Raw genomic sequence first — 21850 nt, 5'->3', positions numbered from 1 at the left:
AACTCAGTACTTCTAAGTATTGTGTGACATGTCAATATCATCCACATCCTTGAAGTTAAGACTCTGCAAAGCTGTGTTACTACACATCTTTTCCCACCTCCCATAACTATTTACACCACAAGAATTGGCAAACCCTGGGAAGATCCCCTGGAGCAGGAAATGGCAAGCCACTCCAGTATTCTTAACTGAAAAATTCATGGACAGAGGAGCCTAGCGGGCTACAGTTCATGGGATCTCAAAAAGTTGGACACAACTGAGCACACACGCACATACACAGCACATTAATCATGTTTTTGTCCAGAAAGCCAGGTGTTAACTTTTCTCAGCAAACGCCTGCCCTGGGAGTCTTAACCAACAGATAATGCAGGAGTGAGAGAGGGTGGGGTGGGGGGCAGGGCGCGACAGAACTGGGGAATGCAATTAAAGGACAGGAGTTTGTGGGTCACGCTAGAACAGCAGAATCCCCCTCCTCTTAGCCATCATTTGATGATTTTTATTTTCTTCTCCCATGTTAGTGAATAAGTAACTAAGTCACTCTGCAAACAAGGTTATTATCTATTACAGCTGTTGCTGCTTCCAGTGAACAAATTCACAGCTCAGTCCTTTAGAGAGTACAGCCACCACCACCTTACAAATAACCATCCTTAAAAAAAAAGCAGTGTTTGGGGACTTCTCTGTGGTCCAGTGACTAATACTCCATGTTCCCAATGCAGGGGGTCCTGGTTCGATCCCTGGTCAGGGAACTAGATCCCACATGTTGTAAATAAGAGTTCTCATGCTGTATGAAGATTCAAGATGCTGAGTGCTGCAACTATGACTGTGTGCAGCCAAATAAATAAATGAAATAATTTTTTAAAAAGCAGTGTTTGGACTCTCTCCTGGGGTACAGCGGTTAAGACTCTGGACTTCCAGTGCCGGGGACACAGGTTCTATCCCTGGTCAGGGAAGATCCTGCATGCCACATTGTGAGGCCCCAAAAATAATAATAATAAATAAAAAATTTAAAAGCAATGTCTCTAGCGCAGAGACCAGGAGGAGAGTCTGAAGGGAGGCTCCTGAAGGAGTGAAGCCAGCAGAACCAGACAGGGACAACCAAGGCTGACACGTGTGAGAATCAGGGTTTCTAGACTGTGCCCCAGCTTCCATCAGTTACAAAAACATGGACAAAAGATAGGAGCGTCTCAGAACGTGAGCTCAGGAAGGTCTCAAGTGTCTAACAGTGCTTCCTCTGGCCCAGGACTCAGGCCAGCTTGCTCACATGATGGTCAGCCTTTCACACAAAGCCCAGTTTCTGAAAGGGACCAGCCTTAGCTACTTCCACTATCTGGTAATATATACTCTTTCATTCTCTAATTTGCTCAAGGCCACAAACAGAAGCTCACATGAAACCACTTCTTAAACATCTATGAGAACAACTCTTAAATTGAGAAAACTAGGCCTATAAATTATTATTATTATTTGCAAATCAGAAAAAAAATGCATGGTTTTTCCATTTTAGTAATGACTCCCAGTGGTGCTTCCCAAGTGGCTCACTGGTAAAGAATCCACCTGCCAAGGTGGGAGACGCAGGAGACATGGGTTTGACCCTTGAGTCAAAAAGATCCCCTGAAGGGCTGGGGCAATGGGATGATCCAGAGGGATGGGATGAGGAGGGAGGTGGGAGGGGGGTTCAGGATGGGGAACACATGTAAACCCATGGCTGATTCATGTCAATGTATGGCAAAAACTACAACAGTATTGTAAAGTAATTAGCAACCCCAACTAAAATAAATAAATTTATTTAAAAAAAAAAAAAAAAAAAAAGATCCCCTGGAGAAGGAAATGGCAACCCACTCCAGTACTCTTGCCTGGAGAATCCAATGGACAGAGGAGCCTGGCAGACCACAGACCACGGGGTCACAAAAGGAACTGGACATGACTTAGTGACTATACAACAACCATAACATCTGTTTCCCTTCTAGAGCCTCTGTCCCTAGTTGAGAGCCTGCACACACACACAGAAGGGGGCTGTATTTCCACCAGTGAACTTGTTCTGGCCTCTGGTGATAATGTTGGGTGTGACAGCTCATGTATCAGGCCTCCATTCCGAGCAAGTGTCAAACCACAGACACACTCTTGCCGCTGGTCCCATAAAGATCTGTTCCACAGCTCTCCTGGTGTGCAGGGGTCATAGTTCATCTGTCTCATACTCCAGGGCTTTGGTTTGAGGTCCTGCTTGAGGAATTTTTACAGGTGTCTCCGTTTGGTGCCCAGAGAAATGGTGAGAAAACCTGAGATTCTTCCAGGAGATTTACTTAGTCGTTTCTTATCTTTCATCTCCATTCTTCCAGGGCACATGAATCTCCCCTAACTGTTTGGGTGAACGAGTGGCCATCCTAGATGAGACTCCAAACATTTGTGGCCATGCCTGTGATGGTAAATTTATGTGTTAACTTGGCTAGGCCACCGGGTGCCCAGATACGGACCAAGAGTGATTCTGGCTGTTTCTGTGAAGGTGTCCGGATGACGTTAACATTTAAATGGATAGACTGAGTAAAGCAGACTGCCTTTCCTAATGTGGGCGGGTCTCATCCAATTGACTGAAGGCCTGAATAGAACAAAAGACTGACACTCCCCTGGGATAAGAGGGAATTCCTCCTACCTGACAGGCCTTCAAGCTGGGATAATGGCTTTCTCCTGCCTTTGGACTCACACTGAAATGTTGTCTCTTCCTAGGTCTTAAGCCTGCTGACTCACCCTGCGGACTTCCCAGTAATCACATGAGCCAACGCCTTGTCGCAAATCTCCTCCTATACGTACATCCTATTGGTTCTCTATCTCTGGAGAACCTGGACTAATACACTGCTATAAAAACAGTTTGGGAGAAAACCCGTTCCTCAAAGGGTCATCTGGTTGCTAGAGAGTCAGGGGTGGGGTGATCCAGGGGAGCCTGAGCAGGGTGGGTGGCGAGGTACCCCATCCCCTGGGGGTGCCCATCAGAGGTGCCTCCTGGAGCCCAACATCATCACCTTTAAAGAAGAAACCACAAGGGCTGCCCTACCGTCTCTGCGCTGGGGACCACATAGTCGAATGCAAGGGTGTCCCACTGCCTGTGACCCTGAACATGCTCCGCCAGATGTGGAAGCACTATGAAACCCAGTCCTGCAACTTATTCATCAGAACCTTGAGTTCTGTCTGAGCGCCCCAGTCCTGCACGATTCAGGAAGTGGGGGAGGCCATGAGCTGGCAGCTGAAGAAGCTGACTCTTGGGTACCTGAGGGCTCATCAGACCATCCTCTCTTTTTTTTATGTTGATGTTTTGTATGCTCTGTGTGTGTTTGAAAATCTCCACAGCACAGGTTTACCTTTTAGAAAGAAAGGTTTATGGGACTTCTAAGACTCTACCCTCCCGATGCAAGGGCGCTGGATTCCGTCCCTGGTCAGGAAATTAGGTTCCACATATGACAACTAAAAGTCCGAATGCCACAGCTAAAGATGCCCCATAGTGCAAATAACACCTGGGAGCAGCCAAACAGTAATACACACATTTAGAAAAAAAAAAAGAAAGGTGTACAAAAGACCAGGCGAGAGACATCACAAGGCTGCAGGACTGCCCGCAACAAAAGGTGGCCCGTCAGTGCCTGGGCTTAGAGTCCATGACCGTGTTTCTCTGCGGGCCCTGGGACCCATCAGATAATGGGTCCCAGGCCCCAGAGGCTGCCTTTCTCATCATTACTGCCTTATGGAAACCATTCAGCATTAGGGGACAACCATCTGTTCCCCCATACTCCCTCTTCCCCGGGGTTGGGGAAGGGCAAGCATCCTCTCCTGCTGAGCAGGCTGTGGGGACTTCTGCTTGAACAGGCCTCTGCTCACTAACATCAGTGTCCAAACCGAGGCCCGGAAGGAAAGGAAGTAAGAAGTATGTGCCAAGTCCTAGGAGGGAAAGGGGTCTTCAGGATCTGACCCGGTGCAGCACAGCGGTCCCAGTAGAACTGAATTGCATGCATACACTGAGTCCACCTCCAGGAGGGCCAATGAAAGGGCTGGTTCTTCACCATGAAGAACACTCAAAAAACAGACCTTTTCATGGTTTCATCACCAGAGATAAAAACGTTGTTTCTCCCTCTTTGGGGGAAAGCATAAGAGATCCTGATTTCATAGTGTTTTTGCTGAAAACCAGGTTAGGGGCTAGTTTTCCCTCAACAGAGCTAGAGCTGTGCAGTGGTTTTACAAAAAATTTTTAAACAGAAGATTTTTATATGGGCAAGTGGTACTAGAAATGCTGAATATTTGCAAAAGCAATAGGATTGAACCTGGTCTGTGAGTCCCTTTAGACTGCCAAACAATTATGTTTAATGGAATTTGATAAAATAAAGTTTGTCAGAAGGGTCCCAGCAGAGAGACTGGGTGAAGGCCAAGTCCCACTGAGTCTGTGGAGTTGGTACAAATTTAAATTTCTTAAAATTTGGAATGAAATCTTTGCTGCTTTTTCTGCCCATTCAATAGACAGAAGTGAGGAAAGGTTCTTCTGAGGGGCCTTTACTTTAGCAAAACAACACGTTTCAGAAAAATTAGGATGGCTTCAAGTCAGCTTGAAAGTAAGCAGCTGGGACCTCCCTGATTAAGATTCTACACTTCCACTGCAGGGGACGATGGTTCAATCCCTGGTCAGGGAAGTAAGATCCCTCATGCCAGGCTGTGTGGCCAATCAATCAATCAATAAATATAGAAAGCAAGGAGCATCATAACAACAAGCTCTTTGAATATTCTTCCTCAGAAAGTCTTGGCTTGGAGGGGTTTCAGGTACTCTGAAGCTGCTGAGCGTCAGAAATACAGTGACAGTGAGCGTCAGTTATCAGTGATAAGGTGAGGCTCCTGCTCCTCGACTCTCCCATTTCTGCAGCTTCTCCTCCGGCACCCAGGTTTCCCTACAGCTCCTGCAGGAGATGAGATCATGGCTAGAAATGGAGATCTCAGCTGGAAGGTGGTGGAACTTGCCAGACCTCTCTTGTCGAGAGGCAAGGCAAGTCTGAGCCCGGAATCTGAGGGCCAAAGACCAAGGATGCCCTGAGCTGCTATCATCTGCCAGAGGCTGATCCCAGCCTGAGGCACTGCAGAGTCAAGAAGATGCTAGAGGAAACCAGTTCCCCAAGGAGAGCAGCAACTGGTCCTATCCTCCCAGGTGCATGACAGGTATGCATGGAACCTTCTCCCCATCAAGGTGAAGAGAACAGCACTGTGTGAACCATGGAGACTCAGCCTGTGACCCGGCATCTTGTTGGAATTCAGTGGTTCTCGTGGAGATTCCTGGCCCTCGCCCTCCAAGTTTAACTAGTGTCTTTCCATTTATTTTAAGAAAGCAGCGCCAATCCTAGCACTGGGAGGCACAGACTGATGACTGTGTGTGTATGTGTGTGTATGTGTGTGTGTGTGTGTGTGTGTGCATGTGTCTCTGTGTCTGTGTGATTAGTTGCTCAGTCATGTCTGACTCTTTGCAACTCCATGGACTAGAGCCCACCAGACTCCTCTGTCCATGGGATTTTCCCAGCAAGAATACTGGATTGGGTTGCCATTTCCTCCTCCAGGGGATCTTCCCGATCCAGGGATTGAACCTGTGTCTCCTGTGTCTCCTGCATTGGCAGGCAGATTCTTTATTGCTGAGCCTTTACCGCTGAGCCATGTGGGAAGTCCAGAGTGACACATATCAGCAAGTTATTGTCTCCACGCTGGTGGTGGGGAGGGAAGAGGCTAAACCACATGGGAACAGAATGATTTGTTGTTTTTTTGTGGTTTTTTTTTTTAACCTCAACTGAAAATCAATGCTTATGAATTTGCAGGACCAAAAGCAACTTGTAAGATTATTGTGCAGGTGCATGCGTGCACACACACACACACACACACACAGTCAACATCCACCCACTCAGTAGGACATTCTTACACTTAATTCCTCACACCATAAAGACATTCTTCATCCACTACACATTGTAAATTTTTTATGCTAAAATTCAATTTTTTTCTTGTCCTTTACCCAGGAAATATGCCCAATTGATCATTTTTTGTATTTCATCTGAAACTATCTTTCTCTGAATTAATTCCACGTAACTTCATTTGTCCTTGGGTATCTTCATTTGAAGTGTTGAATCCTCACTGTGCTTTCCTCTGAGCCCTATGCAACTTTCTGGGCAATAGCACCATGGGGTCTGGTCTTGGCCGCAGCCATCCAGAAGGCACGTGACCCGGGGAAGCACACCCTGACACTATGGTGCAAGCTGGAGGCCCCTTTCTTCCAGATGCATGAGGTTCAGGAGCAAAGACCTGCCCAAGCCATGACAGGCTGAGCTCTTGAGTCCCACACTCTGAGGTGGCCAAATGGATCCGGGGTCCTGGTATCCAGGCACCCTGCAGATTCTCCACATCCAGGCCACGTTCCTGCTCGGAGACACCACAGCCAAGCGAGGGGCGGCAGGCTTCACACACCCTTCAGAACAAGCCAGTTGGCTGGAAAGCCAGCCTCTTCCATGTTTTACATGTCTGCTGCCCAAGTGCCCCATTATCACAACTTTGCTTAAATGATATTTATCATATATGACAAATATGAAAATATGACATATATTCAAAGAGAAAACCGAGTGGGAACATAAAGGAGCAAGAAGTCCATACTTTGTAAGATTTAAATTTCATCAAAAGCTTATCTTTCAGAATTATTTTCTCTTAAATGTGAATGTAAAAGTAACAAATGAAATAATCAGGCATTCCTGGAAATATGACATTTACTATTTTCTAATGACCTTGTCCAAAGTCATTACAAGTTGTCTACTCTGTGTGTGTGTACGTGTGTGTATGTGTGTGTGTGTGGTGTGGGATATGTGTGTATGTGTGTATGTGTTTATGTGTGATGTGGTGTGTGTGTACATACACACATTTCACACATCTGCTATACTTGTGTCACATAAAAAAAAAAGAGGTGTCATGCTTTCCAGATCAAATAAATAATTTTGTCTGCTAATCTCACAAGAATTTCTAAAACTGTTTTTCAAATCATTTTGACAGTTTACATATAAGCCATGCATTTATGAGATTTTTCAACAATTTTAAGAAAAAAATCAACTTTTAAAATTGTGTTCTGTATCGAGGAACAACTTACTAATCTAGAATTCAAACAAAATTCAATCAATCCCACCACAATAATATATCATGACTATACATGAAATAACTTTATTGGTGACTGTTTAATATGACCTTACTTAGCTCACAGTTATCAAAAGAATACAGTGCTAAGAAGAGAAAAAAGATTTTAGATACTTTTTCTAAGAATAAATTTACAATACTTTTAAAGACAGTGAGGCAAGCGAAAAAAAATACCAATTAAGAATAAATTTTAGAGTAAGAGCAGTTAATAAAGACCACCTATAAAAAGCAACAGAACATTTACAAATAAAATGAACAATTCATACACCCTAAACATCATCAGAGTCACAAATGGGAGAAACAAAATAATTTTTAAAGAGCTCTTGTAAAAACAAGGCTTCATCCCAAAAGAAAAACAATGCAGCACTTCAGGAAAAATTCAGTAGTTCTCTGATTATTAAAATCTCCTATAAACAGCTCATAATGTGGAGCTATTGTCAGTAAAGACAGCACCACTCTTTGCAGACCAAAACCTTGGCTGTCCGAGGGGGCTGTCACAGGATTTAAGGATGAATAACCTACTTTCTCTAGTGGCTTTCCTGTTGGCTCAGTCAGTAAAGGATCCACTTGCAATACAGGAGACTTGGGTTCGATCCCTGGGTTGGGAAGATCCCTTGGCGGAGGGCATGGCAACCTACTCCAGTATTCTTGCCTGGAGAATCCCATGGACAAAGGAGTCTGGTGGGCTACAGTCCATGCGGTTGCAAAGAGTCGGAGACAACTAAGCGGCGAAGTATATCCTACATTCTCACTGGGTTGCTGGTGATCAGCAAGCATCTAGACCTCTTGATTCTTGCTGTGGGCACTCAGGTCAGCCCTGAATGTGGTCACTTCTTATCCTGATCCTGTTTTGAGCCTGTGGTGTCATGTGCTGTAAAGCAAACTCTTCTTCTAGAGAACCCTCCCACTGAGGGCCAACAGCTAACTCAGGTGTAGCCCACACAGTATCGCCTTCCATCAGGGGTGGTCAAGGCTGAACCTCAAGACAAGCTTGCTTCAAATGACTCTTCCACAACAGCCAGTGGCTATTTTAAAGAACTGACCCCCAACTGTTCTTGGCTATCTTTCCTTCCTAAACTGTTCACCCTGTGGATCTATGGGTAGAGCATCCCAATATTGCCTCTGGGACCTGCTAAAAATCAGTAGCAGCCCCCAGGGGCACTCAGACTCCTCGCCAGCTTGTATTTCTAGGCAATAGAATTTGAAAGTGGGCAGCAGTGTCATCATTACTTGTCTGTATGTCTCTAGGCCTTTTAAGCCCAAATGTAAAATAGTTTTAAAATAGAATTATAATGAAAATATCCATTGCTCTTTGCTGTTATGATTTTCCTTTATCTCAAGGACATACTTTCTTGTTCTTTTCCTTTTGTGTCACCAGAAAAGAAAAAAAAAACACAAAACAAAACCCAGTGTCAGGCATACTTAGGCAGGTACAAAGTTGCCACCCATGGGTGTCCTGAAGTAAACAAACACAAACCTGGACCCTTGCTCATTTGCATAATCTCATGTTGTTCTTAACATCAGATTCAAGTGAAGGCACGAAGGACAAATTAAACATGCTCTGAGCTTGGAATTCTACTGCTGCTCAGGTATTGCTATTTTTAAATTTCAAATCCTTCATTAATTAATATTGCAACCTGCTATTCAAACAATTTGGTGTTTCCTAATTGATACACCAGACTTCTATATTTTACAACGTCCATTTTCATGTAAGTAGATTACTTTGAAATATTTTTAAAGACTAAATCTGTGTGCAATATCCTAGTATTGTCTGTAGGTAGATATGTCTGGGAGGCAGGAAATCTATAATTATACAGCAGATGAGTCTTCCAGGAAACTGGAAAACATTTGGGGTTTTCCTTAATTTAGACATACATTTAAATCAAAGAGAATAATAACAAGTTCTCTCCCAAACTCTAAGCCTTTAGATTTTGCTGTTGATGTATAAGCAAGTTATAAAGACTGCCCCTTTTCTATCTACCAGAGATCTTTCAAAGTAAGGACACCAATAAAACTATTTGCAAATCAGCCAATAATACCAGGTTTCTTTCTTCTTCTTCTTCTTCTTCTTTCTTAGTTTTGTGATCTTTCAAGAAAATAAACTCATGGTTCTAAACTCCAGGGCAAATCAGAAATGTGCACCAACAGAAGGCCATGTGATAACTGTGAATCAAATGTGCGCAGAAGAAATTGTCCTTTAGTGTCTGGACTCCTTTGCTGTGTGATTTCAAACTTCTCCAGGGAAGGCTGAGCTTATATTCCTGTGACGCTACCATTCACCACTGAAGACGGACCAGGCGACAGCAAGGAGCACTAACAGGTCATGCCATGTGCCCCCAGGTCACTACGATCCTTTGGCACAGCAAAATGACCCCAAATCCAGAAGGCTCGAGGCAGACCCAGCCTTTCGCTTATCTGAGTGCTGCTCTTGCTTCGGGGTTGGGGAAAGGGGGTGTCACAACCTAACAGCCCAGCACAGTAGACTAGTTTTCTTCAGCCACAACTGACATTTAGCACTGATGTCAGCCTTCAGCCTTCAGAAAGCAAGAATAAAGCCCTAAGCAAAGCAAGTTATTTTTTTAAAGGACACTTTAAAGACATAAGTTTGAAAATTCTCCCTCCATTTAGAAACTACCCTCTACGTTCAACATGACAGGTATAAAAACCTTTGCCAACATCTGTCTAACGTGGTTCTTTTTTTCCTTCAGATAGTAATTATACTATATTACACATGCTGCAAGTAATATACTCTGGCATCACTTCTTAACCTCAACGTTGTCAGGGGTTTTGTTGTTTGGTTTTGTTTTTTCTTTTTTCCTTTTGTTTTTGGCTCCTGGTTATATAACTTAAAGAAGGCATACAAAATGAATATTCTTTTTCTTTTACAATAAGCTCAACCAGCTGTGCATACTTTATGTTGATCTTCATCCCTTTTGTAAAATATATGATTAATTCACTCTCAGAAGCTAAGAATGAAGATTAAATTAAAAAGGAGACTCAAAAGGAGAACAGGTCCATTTTTAATACTGATGATCGCATTTCTTTGTTAGCACTTTTGAGATAGTTAAAGATAATCCACAAAGTCAACTGTTTCCTTTAATACTTGGTTCAAAATTATCAAGATATATTTTGCCATAGGATGTGGTCTGTAGAATTTTGAAACTGGATCTGTAGCCAGTAAGTATTAATATCCACTAAGAGCCTGTAGGTTTCTCAGTGTGATTGACAACACTGTGGAGGCAGTGTGCATCTCATTTCTCTTAAAACGAAAAGTCATGCCTTGGAGTGACCAGTCTGAAATAATGTCATTTTGGCCCCTTTCCACTGTCTGGAGGCTGTCTGCCCAGCTGGAAGAGCGCTGTGGTGATTCTCTGGTGCCCAACAACCAGAAGGATGTGATAAGCATGTGGCAGGCCAGTGGAATGCTGCTAAGTATTTGTTCTTTAAATATCATAGAATACTTGCATAAGAGAAGAATTTTGTGGACTACATCAGGCATGATTGTATAATTCTCTGTGTTGGAGGAAAAAAAAACTACTTTCCAGCCTGTGGCTCAGCTTCCTTTAGCCTATTTAAAGGGAAGGCCAGTCCCCAGGGAAAAACAGTTCCAAATTTCCTTCTGCTGCTGTAAACCAAAGCAGGTATGGAAGGAAAGGCAGAAAGCAAAGAAAACCTTGCTGGCTAAGAAATTGCTACCTATCTGGTATAAAGGACAGTACTTGGGCTCCACTGCAAGGAGCTGGAAATTCTTGCTGAGGGAGAAATAAAACCACCTACCCTGCCGCCTGGGGCAAACACAGGAGAAGTAGTGACACCACCTGCCTTTCTCATCGCAGGGGCTGCCCAATTCTTCCAAGTGTGTTCACTGTACCCTAGGCAGACCTGATGCACAGTTCCTAGGGAGAGTGGTCCATGCCGAGAAGGGTACTGGCCGGACACATGGCAAAGCTCGGTGGCAAAGGCATGCCAGAGGAGAGGAGCCAGGGGAAACGAGGACAGTGAGGTCACCGATTTCAAACCTTCTCCCACTGGATGCGCAATGGGCGCGTTTGCTGAGCTGGGTCCCCGCTGCCAAACGAGCTGGCTGCGAAGAAGTGCGCACCCCCTGGCCTTCAAGGCGACCCACTGTGCCGGACACCTCTGCGCCCGGGCTTTCCCACCCGGCGGCCCGCGCCCGCACCCACCTTGACGACGTAGGTGACTCCTGCCCCCAGCACCTGGTCGCTGGCGTGCGGGGCGCGGGGCGGCGGCTCTTCGCCGGGTCGGCCCTTCCTGGCGGCACGCATGGCTGGGGCGCGGGGGCCGGGGGGCGCGCTGCCGTCCGGGGCTGCCAGGCTGGGCGCGCTGCAGCTGCCCGAGAGCCGCGCGCCCGCCCGCTCCCTGGCCGCCGACAGGCCGCGGAGGCCCGAGCTGGAGAGTTTCAGGTGGGACACCTTGTGGAGCAGGTGGCCCAGGCTGCCCGGCCCATCGTCGGGCGCCCTGCGCAGCGCTTCTCCGGACACCAGGTAGGGGGCCGCCGCCGGGGCCGCGCGCGCCGCCGAGACCTTGCCACCGCCGCTCACCGACAGGTTGTGCAGAAGGTCATCGACCGATGTCACCGAGTCATTCCTGAAGCGGTTGTACTTGGTGCGTGGAAGCATGCCCCTCCGTGGGCTCGCCGCATCCGCCCGGGCGCTGCAGGTGCCGGCCCCGGCGCAGGCTGCCGCGCATAGCAGGCGAGCCGCGGTCCCCGGGGCGGGACGGAGCGGCCGGGACAGCAGGCTGAGGGGCGCGAGCAGCGGCGCCGGCCTCCCACCGCTAACACCCCGCACGGCCGCGGCCGCGCAGCCCGGGCCCCGGACTCGGCTGCTGAGGGCGGTACGTTCGCTTTGCAAAAGTCATAGTTTCCTCTGCTGCGCGCCCAGCTGCTCGGGGCTGCTCACAGCAAAAGCATGACTCACTCCGAGAGGAGACCCTTCTCAACAAAGGCTCGGTGAGCACTGCAAATCACTTCCTGTAGCAAAAAAAAAAAAAAAAAGAAGAAAAAAAAAAAAACCACATACACCCACTGACAGCACACTAGAGCCAATCAATTCTCAAATTTCCTTTCTCTACCTTCCCAGACATTTTCTTCCAATCTTTGATTTTTCACCTCTCCTGCCCCTGCCCCCCGTCAGCATCTATGCCAGAGGTAAATCCTGTTCCTTCAGATGAACTTTCTGAAACCCATTATCCTATGCTAGGGTTTTTTCTTCCCTGTTCAGCCCATCTGTGAGCCTGGAAAAGTGTCTGACGGTGCAGCGTTAAAATGTGACGAAGGATTTTTTAGAATAAGATCTTCAGCGGATCCTCATGAATTTTGATTTGGAAAGCAGCAGGAATTCTTAAATAGCCAAAAAGAAAATATTCATTCCCAGGTGAACATAAAATATCAGTCTCCAAGGTTTTTTTCAAGTCAACAGAGCAGCCATGACAAGAGGCTTTGTGGCAATGCAGTTCCTCCCCCTCCCCCCCAAAAGAATCTGCGTATGAACTTGTGCCCAGAGCCACTGAGGGTCTCTTCCCTGATAATTTACAGCAATCTTTCTCAGCCAGGGTTAAGCTGAAAACCTACTTCTGAAAAAGAAGAGTGTTTCTTTGATGAATGGCAACAAGCTCCAGAAATCCATCCAAAAGGGGGGCTGTGCTTGAAGCTTTATTCCAACTGAATGTGCTCAAGCTCTGGAGAAATGCCTAAGAAACGCTACAAATACATTTCAATATCCCTTTGGTTGCTGCTTGCAACCCTGCAGAAAGAAAGGGAAAAAATGCAGCTGCTGTCAGTACACATCAAGCCCGCTTGTTTTCAGGAGTCAGACACCGGCTGCAAGTGAAATGCACAGGCCTCCTTGCTGTCCGCGGAACAGAGCATTGCGCCCCTCCACCCCACCCCAGAAGGTCTGCGGAGACGCAGGCCCACTGACCCCTGTCACCATGGGCTATGCCGGTCTTCGTCGGTCTTCATCGGTCTATTGAGAGAAGCTGCCCTTCACAGTGAAACGCTTTCACTCCCTGTCCAAGTTTCCCGTCTACTTCTATGCAAAAAATGAATTTACCTCTAGCACGTTATCAGATTACCCTTAGTCCTCTCACACCCACGACTAGACATGTGACACTTGAGGCACCCAGCCTTGAAAAGCTTTATGGAACGGTGTGACTTGTGCCACTCAAGGTGGGCCAGGTGAGGCCCGCTGCGGGGACGCAGCAGCACGGAGGAGCGGCAGCTCCCCTCCCAGGGCCGCAGGCCTAGCCGAGCCTCCGCATGGCACTCATTTTTTTTCTTCCCTTTGCTGGCATAGCAACAGCAAATGCACACCCCAGAGATGGTGGTGATGGTTATCCAAATCCTCCCAGATCTAAAGCAAAACTTCCCTAGCATTCCCAAACCGTGATCTTCATTAGAAGCAGACAAAAACAGCAAAATGTGAATGAAATGCTGTTTGTGTGAATGAAAGGGCTAGCGAGCGAGCCAGCGTTTCTGTGAATGAAGCCCGGCCTTGCAGCCGGCGCCAGGCAATCCCCTGGTTCCAGCGGCCTCAGCCAATGAGCAGCCGCCCCGATGACTCATTCAACAAAAGCTTGCTCAATAGTGGAAGATTCCATTTCAATCAAAGGCGGGATCTTTCATCCAACGGCAGTGTGGGGGAAAAAAAAAAAAAAAGCCAGCCTGATTACAAAGATGTAGGGAGGAAGGAGACAGCTGTTATGATGAGAGGAAAAACTAGTTTTTCCAAGGAAATTCAAGATCCACTGGACAGGTATGAGTGCGAACAGGACTGCCCTCTTGGAGGTGAGCTATGCCCTAAAACTTTCATTCAGCCATTCATTTACATCAAGAGCAACCATGAATGTGCCATTCTGTTCAGCATTTATTATGAATGTACAGTGAATGCACATTCAACACCCAGGCTCCTCGCCCTTGATCCTTTTTGTGAAAGGAATATAGAACAGGCATGCACGTTCTGAGTCCCCAAGGAGAAGGAAAAAACCCGAAGCTACACCGTTAACCCTTTAGCCAACAGGAGACTTTCCTTCCTTTTGTTATGATGAGGCAAGTAAAGGGAAACTGACCACTTTAAAAAGTAAAGAGCAATATAAATGTACCACATGTAAAGAAGATATATAATCTAAGAGGGAGATTAATATTTTAAGAATAAAATCGGACAGTAAAACCTCCTTATCAGGGAGATGGTATCAGCATTGTAGGACGTAGGAGAAAAGCAAAAAGAGGATCCCAAAGGTTTCTCAGCACCAAAATAGAAGCTGCAACCCAGCCAAGAAGCCCCCGGCCTTCCTTCCCGGGACAGCTCTGTGGACCTTCACTGGGGGCTGTTATTTCTTATTTTAAACATTATCCCAGAAGACCAATAATCAGATTTATCAGCCTGTGACAATATAAAGATGGATGATGGATGAAATGTTCATAGTCTGGTGACACAGACAACAACAACAACAAAAAAAAAATAGAAAAAACGAAACCATTATTACGTCAGCCTCAAGAAAGCCAGGCAGCCTAGGGCCTTTCCACAATATTTGTTTTTCTTTTTAAATCTATTAATTTAAAAGTGTATTGATTTTCTATTGCTGCCATAACCACAAAACCAGTGGTTTAAAGCAATGCAAATTTATCTCCCAGTGCTGTAGATCAGAAGTCCAAAATGGCTCACAAGCAGATAAAGTGAAGATGTGAGCAGGGCTCATTCCTCTGGGGTTTCTAGAGAAGAATTGCCTTCTCCTGCTTCCAGAGGCTGTCCGAACCTGTGCTCCTGAGAATGGGCCATAAGCTGGACCCTGGGGAGCGCAGCTTTGCCCATAGAAGATTTCATTCCAACTAGAGAGGCAGAAAACTGAAAATTAATATTACAATGCAGTATGCTATGTGAATGTTGTAATATGTGTTATATACAAAACCTGTCCATAGGGTACCATACTGAGCGTGGCCTAAGGATGTCAGTGGGGAGATGCCCCCCCAAGAAAAGATTTGAGGCACTACTAGGATCTTCCAGATAGGCTGAGGAAAAAAGGTACCTCGAGAGGAGATGCTGGGTAGGGAACAGCTCAAGTCTTGAGCAAGCTCACGATTTCCAGAATCCCATGTAGATTGGTTGGGCTGATGCATAGTATTGGGAAACCAGGCCATTAAGACAGTCTGAACGGGAGGATCTAGGAATAACTGATAACTTCTTTGAGATGCTTGAGCAGGTTTGCAGTGGCTTGAGAGAGGTGACACAGTCAGGTCTACATTTTATGTGGGCACCTTGACAGTGAGATGGGGTGGCCTTGCGGAGTTGTTTACAGAACAAATGAAAAATGATGGAGTCTTAAAGGAAGACCAAAGCAGTGGGCTGAACAAGAGACAATAAAATGACCTGGTTGACAAAGATGGGTGAGAAAAAGTGGGCCAGGTTGGCTTGTCTGGAGGCAAAGCTGAGATGGAGTTTGGGGTGCAAGATGATTGTTAAGGACCAACCTCCATGGGAGGCAGGAGGAGGCTAGAGGAATGGGCAGAGGGAGAGGTGGGGCTTTGTGAAGCCACACATACCCCAGCCCAGGGGGCTCCCCCCGAGGGTCCCCCTGGGCCCTGGAGGGACCTTTCTCCTTCACTCTTCACTTCCTCAGCTGCCCCAGGAGTAATGGCCTCTAGCAAAACAGCAGAGGCTCCATTCTGCACAGAAAGAAATAGAGGATCAGAGGGGTTATGAGATGTGCCCAGGACACACAGGGTTAGGAACTGGCCATTCTGTCTGACTCCAAATCCATGTTCATGACCACGGCCTTAGAGAGCTTGAGTAAGGACCTGATGAGAATCAACTATGGAGGGGGTGGTTCCTCAAGACAACAGCTTTGCAGTGTAACAGAGGGGCTGCCACTTAGATCACGGGGTGTTGCCAACTGAATGAGAGATGATGAAATGGAGGAAAGCAGTCATACTTTCCAGAAGACTAATTGCCATGAAAGGGAGGATATAGGGCAATGGCTGGAGGTACAGCAGGGAGCATAGAACAGATGATAGAAGAGTTGGGAGTATGTTTAGAAGACAGGTGAGGGCAGGACTTCCCTGGCAGTCCAGTGGTTAAGACTCTGCCTTCCAATGCACGGGGTTGGGGTTTTGATTCCTGGTCAGGAAACTAAGATCCTACATCCTACCTTATGCAAAAACAAAAAAAGAATACAGGTGAGGGCTTTAGATTAGAACAGAATGGGAGAAATGGAGATCCAGGAAAGAGGCGGGGTCAAGAGGATAGGTGAAGCTATCACCCTAGAAAGGACAGTGGGAGAGATGGAGGAACTGGGGAGCAGATCATTTGGGGTTGAGTAGGAAATAGGTGGTTCCAAGGAGGAGACCTGTTTTCAGAGAAGAGGTTAAAAAATTCCAAAGGATAGTGACTGTAAACAAGGAATGTACCAGTTCTACTAGCATCAAGCCATTAGCCACTGCCCTACAGTGCACCCTGAAGGGAATTCAGGATGGGGAAAAACAGAAAATATTCTGTGCTTTGGATATTGACCCTAAATAGGTAAGACATATACATGCTTAGTCACTCAGTCATGTCCCACTCTTTGCGATCCCATGGACCATAGCCCACCAGGCTCCTCTGTCCATGTGGGTTCTCCAAGCAAGAACTAGAGTGGGTTGCCACACCCTCCTCTAGGGGATCTTCTCCACCCAGGGATCAAACCAGGTCTCTTGTATTGAAGGCGGATTCTTTACCATCTGAGCTACCCGGGAAGCTCAAGAATACTGGAGTGGGTAGCCTATCCCTTCTCCAGGGGAACTTACCGACCCAGGAATCAAATCAGGGTCTCCTGCATTGCAGGCAGATTCTTTACCAGCTGAGCTACCAGGGAAGCCAGTAAGACACATATATCAAGGAATAATTTCAATGGACTCAGATTCTCACATCTTCTTATACATAGACAAGCACTGAAATCATTAAGTTGAGATGTCTGGATTTTTGTGATTAGCAGTAATCTTACGATGTTCAACTACAAGTTTTTTTTTTTCCCCCAGCAAAAGAAACTCATATATATCCTGGCTCCTCCCTTACCTCTTCAGAACAGTTTCTTCAGAGCAACCTGAGAGGCTGTCTCCTGAATATAGTCCTCAGTGCACGCGAACTAAATTGTTTCAGTCGTGTCCAACTCTGTGTGACCCTATGGACTGTAGCCCGCCAGGCTCCTCTGTCCATGGGGATTCTCCAGGCAAGAATACTGGAGTGGGTTGCCTTACCCATCTCCAGGGGATCTTCTCAACCCAGAGCTCAAACTAGCATGTCTTATGTCTCCTGTATTGCCATGCAGTTTCTTTACCACTAGCATCTCCTGCTAAGCCCAGTATAGTCCTCAAAAAGATTCCCAAATAAATCTTAACTCGCAAATTTAGGTTGTACATTTTTCTTCAGTCAATATGACACACCAGAGATTCCTAAGAGCCAAAAGTCATTCCCACCTTTAGGGCTGAAGGAATGGAAAGACAACTGAATTTCTAGAACCAGTGGAATTTCAGAGGGAATTTTAGAGGTAGGGCCACCAAGAGGAGCTGTAGTTTTGAAGGAATAAAGTTACTGATGGAGAAGTAGAACCAATGATGGGGAGGAAACAGAGAATAAATACCCCAGCTTCTCTCTTCCCAGTCTCTGACCTCCTGTTAGTGCCTTCCATTAGCCAAACTCACAAGAAGCCAGAGGTCCAGGGAACTTGGTGGTAGGGAGTGAGGGGCCAGCCTCCCAGGAACGTAGCAGGCAAGGCAGAGTAAAGGGAGGTGGACCACAGCTGTCACCGTGAGTGTGTCTGCAGATAAATCTATCTGTGCTCATGGTAAGAAGCCAAAAGACTTTGATGCCTAATGTGGAGTTATACCTGATCTCTGTAACACAAAAAGCAAGATTGTACTTAAAAAGTTAAAATGGAATAACAGACTGGTTCCAAATAGGAAAAGGAGTACGTCAAGGCTGTATATTGTCACCCTGCTTATTTAATTTATATGCAGAGTACATCATGAGAAACGCTGGGCTGGAGGAAGCACAAGCTGGATCAAGATTGCCAGGAGAAATATCAATAACCTCAGATATGCAGATGACACCACCCTTATGGCAAAAAGTGAAGAAGAACTAAAGAGCCTCTTGATGAAAGTGAAAGAGGAGAGTGAAAAAGTTGGCTTAAAGCTCAACATTCAGAAAAATAAGATCATGGCATCTGGTCCCATCACTTCATGGCAGATAGATGGGGAAACAGTGGAAACAGTGGCTGACTTTATTTTTCTGGGCTCCAAAATCACTGCAGATGGTGATTGCAGCTATGAAATTAAAAGACGCTTACTCCTTGGAAGGAAAGTTATGACCAACCTAGACAGCATATTAAAAAGCAGAGACATTACTTTGCCAGCAAAGGTCCGTCTCATCAAAGCTATGGTTTTTCCAGTGGTCATGTATGGATGTAAGAGTTGGACTGTGAAGAAAGCTGAGCGCCGAAGAATTGATGCTTTTGAACCGTGGTGTTGGAGAAAACTCTTGAGAGTCCCAAGGAGATCCAACCAGTCCATCCTAAAGGAGATCAGTCCTGTGTGTTCATTGGAAGGACTGATGTTGAAGCTGAAGCTCCAATACTTTGGCCACCTGATGCAAAGAACTGACTCATTGGAAAAGACCCTGATGCTGGGAAAGATTGAGGGCAGGAGGAGAAGGGGACAACAGAGGATGAGATGGCTGGATGGCATCATCAATTCGATGGACATGGGTTTGGGTGGACTCCGGGAGTTGGTGACGGACAGGGAGGCCTGGCGTGCTGCAGTTCATGGGGTCTCAAAGAGTCAGACATGACTGAGCGACTGAACTGAGTCCACTTAAGTAAGAAAACTGAGGTGAGGATGAGCACTTATAGCACCTGCTGAGGAAAAAAGATGATGCTGCTGACAAATGAGGAAAAGCAAATATGTCCCTGTTCTGCGTTATGAATCCACCATGACTATATGAGGGCAGAGGTGTGATTTTCTAAAGGTTCATCTGTTGACATATGAGCTGGAAGATAGCATATCATTAGGTAGAAGGTTCATTCGAGGATGCAGGTAGAGGCAGGGAGGAGAGGAGAAGGCAGACTAGCAGGAGTGGGAGATGGGCAGTGGGGAGAGGAAGGACAGAGTTGGAAGTGGCTGTGGAAGCAGTAGCAAGTCCAGCAGAGTGCTATTGAGGAGAAGCACTGGGGAGGTGGCAGCTTGGATCCTTTGGGAATGCACATCCAAGGGAAGTGGGAGGGAGCAGAAAGTCCCTAATTGTGCCCCTGAAACATAGGAGCTGCCTCACAGGAGGGCAAAGCAGGGGCCAGGTGGTTTCACTAAAACCAGAGGTTGGAGTCATCCTGGGGGCAGGCTGGTGATGAAAGAAAAGTCATTTCCCACAACAACGTGGGAAGGGATGGGCACTAGGGAAGACAGAATGAGAATACAGGATGTTTAGCCAGGAGGAAATGTGAGTTAAACCTAGATCTGACCATGGAGAAAGGTCCCCAGACTGAGGTGCCTGGAGGTAGGAATGTCTGTGGTGAAGGAATCCTCTGTAGCAAGTCACCTGAGGGCGAGAAACCTGGATGCTGAAAACTGGGTGTGCATCATGGACATGCTTTTCATTTTTTCTATTTTTTTAAAAGATTTACTTATTTTTAGCTACTCTGGGTCTTCATTGCCACACAAGGACTGTCCCTAGTCATAGTGAGCCAGCAGTACTCTCCACTGAGGTGTGGGGATTTCTCATTGTGGTGGCTTCTCTTCTTGCAAAGCACAGGCTCTAGAGTGCAAGCTCAGTAGTTGCAGTGCATGGGCTTAGTTGCCCTGTGGCATGTGGAATCTTCCCAGACCAGGGATTGAACCTGTGTCCCCTGCATTGGCAGGCAGATTCTTAAGCACTAGAGCACCAGGAAAGCCCCAACAGTTGTTTTTTTTTTTAACTTAGTTTTTTTAAATTGAGGTATAGCTGATTAACAATATTATAAAAGTGTCAGGTGTACAACTGAGTGATTCACAATTTTTAGAATCACACTCCATTTATAGTTATTAGAAAATCTTGGCTTATGTTCCCTGTGCTGTACAATATATCTTTGTATCTTATTTATTTTATACACAGTAGTTTGATTCTCTTAATCCCCTATTCTTATCTTACTCCACCATTCCCTTTCTTCTCCCAGCTTGTAACCACAAATTTGTTCTGCATATCTGTGAGTCTGTTTCATTTTTGTTATATTCGCTGGCTTGTTTTACTTTTTAGATTCCACATATAAGTGATAACATACAGTATCTGTCTTTCTCTCTGTCTTATTTCACTTAACATAATACCCTCCCAGATCTATCCATGTTGTTGCAAATGGCAAAATTTTATTTGTTTTCATGACTTAGTAATATTCCTACACACACACACACACACACACACACACACAAATACACACAGATATATATGTATTAATTGTTCCTCTATATGTGGGTTAATTTCTGGGCCCTCTATTCTGTGTCATTAATCTATGTGTCTGTTTTTGTGCCATACCATATTATTTTGATCACTGTAGCTTTGCAACATAGTTTGAAATCAGGTAGCCTCATACCTCCAGCTTTCTTCTTCTTTCTCAAAATTGTTTGGCTTTTGGGGGCCTTTTGTATTAATATTTCTATACAAATTTTAGAATTATTTGTTCTAGTTCTGTGAAAAATGCCATTGGTATTTTGATAGGGATTGCACTGAGTCTAGGTTGTCTTGGGTAGTATGGTTATTTTAACAATATAAATTCTGCCAATCTGTGAAGACTGTGTATCTTTCCATCTGTTGTGTCATCTTCAATTTCTTTCATCAGTGTCATAATTTTCCTTATATACCTTTGTAAAACAAATTGTAGTTTTTACTGAAGAATTAATTTATTTAGAAAAAATTTAGTGAATTCTGTATTCCATCAATTCCTTGATCATATGCATGTTTAGTTTTATATAGAAACAATTTCATGTTCCTCATTCTCCTCTAAAGAATCTATTTTCAGGGATGTTTTAGTTTATAATATTATCTCCACAACTACATTTCATGTTTCATGGAATTGAGAAAACATAATTCCTTTAGGCTTTCCCCATCACTGGACACTGGTTGTTTCTAATTTATCAATGCCATAAACATTGACATAATGAGAGACTTCGCATACCCAGCTTGCTTTGTATCATTGGATGATCTCTCAGTATAAATCACAGGGAAAAGCAAACTTCCATACCTCTTGATTATCATTGCTAAGTGCCTTTCCTGAAATTCTTTATGTTTTCACTTCGGACAGCAATCAGTAGAGCTGTGTTTCTGCAACCTCACCAGTTTGGGGTTTTCGTTGTTTTTGTGGTTTTCATAGAAACAAATGATTTTTCTTATTTAATAGTTTTCAAGATGGTTATTCAAGAGTCTGGGCTCTTGACTGGTGGAGGGGATGCCATAACTCTGCCTTCATAGAGATTGGTTGGCTCCAAACCAAAAGTGACAAGATTTGCCCAGACTTGGATAGGGAAGTGGTGTGGAGGGAACCAGTCTACCTGTGGACTTGAACTCATACAGACCCTAACCTACATCTTTCCATCAAACAGAAGGCCTGTTTTGAATCTCACACTTATCTTTCTGGACTCATAGCATTGTTTTGGCTATTTCTAATTTAG

At 45.4% G+C, this 21850-nt stretch overlaps 1 protein-coding gene across 1 annotated transcript in view; it reads right to left on the bottom strand.

The window, feature by feature from the left end:
* SHC3 (SHC adaptor protein 3) overlaps nt 1–21850 on the bottom strand; it is a 327593-nt gene that overhangs the window by 174769 nt on the left and 130974 nt on the right. The window contains exon 5 of the mRNA XM_081572376.1: nt 11355–12163. Within this exon, the coding sequence (XP_081428502.1) occupies nt 11355–11810 (456 nt within the window). The 5' untranslated portion in view covers nt 11811–12163. The remainder of the gene's footprint in view (nt 1–11354; nt 12164–21850) is intronic.

This window comes from Giraffa tippelskirchi, chromosome 1, assembly GCF_054371585.1.
Source record: "Giraffa tippelskirchi isolate mGirTip1 chromosome 1, T2T-mGirTip1v1.2.pri, whole genome shotgun sequence".
Classification (NCBI taxonomy): Eukaryota; Metazoa; Chordata; class Mammalia; order Artiodactyla; family Giraffidae; genus Giraffa; species Giraffa tippelskirchi.
This window is presented reverse-complemented; position numbering and strand designations above follow the sequence as displayed.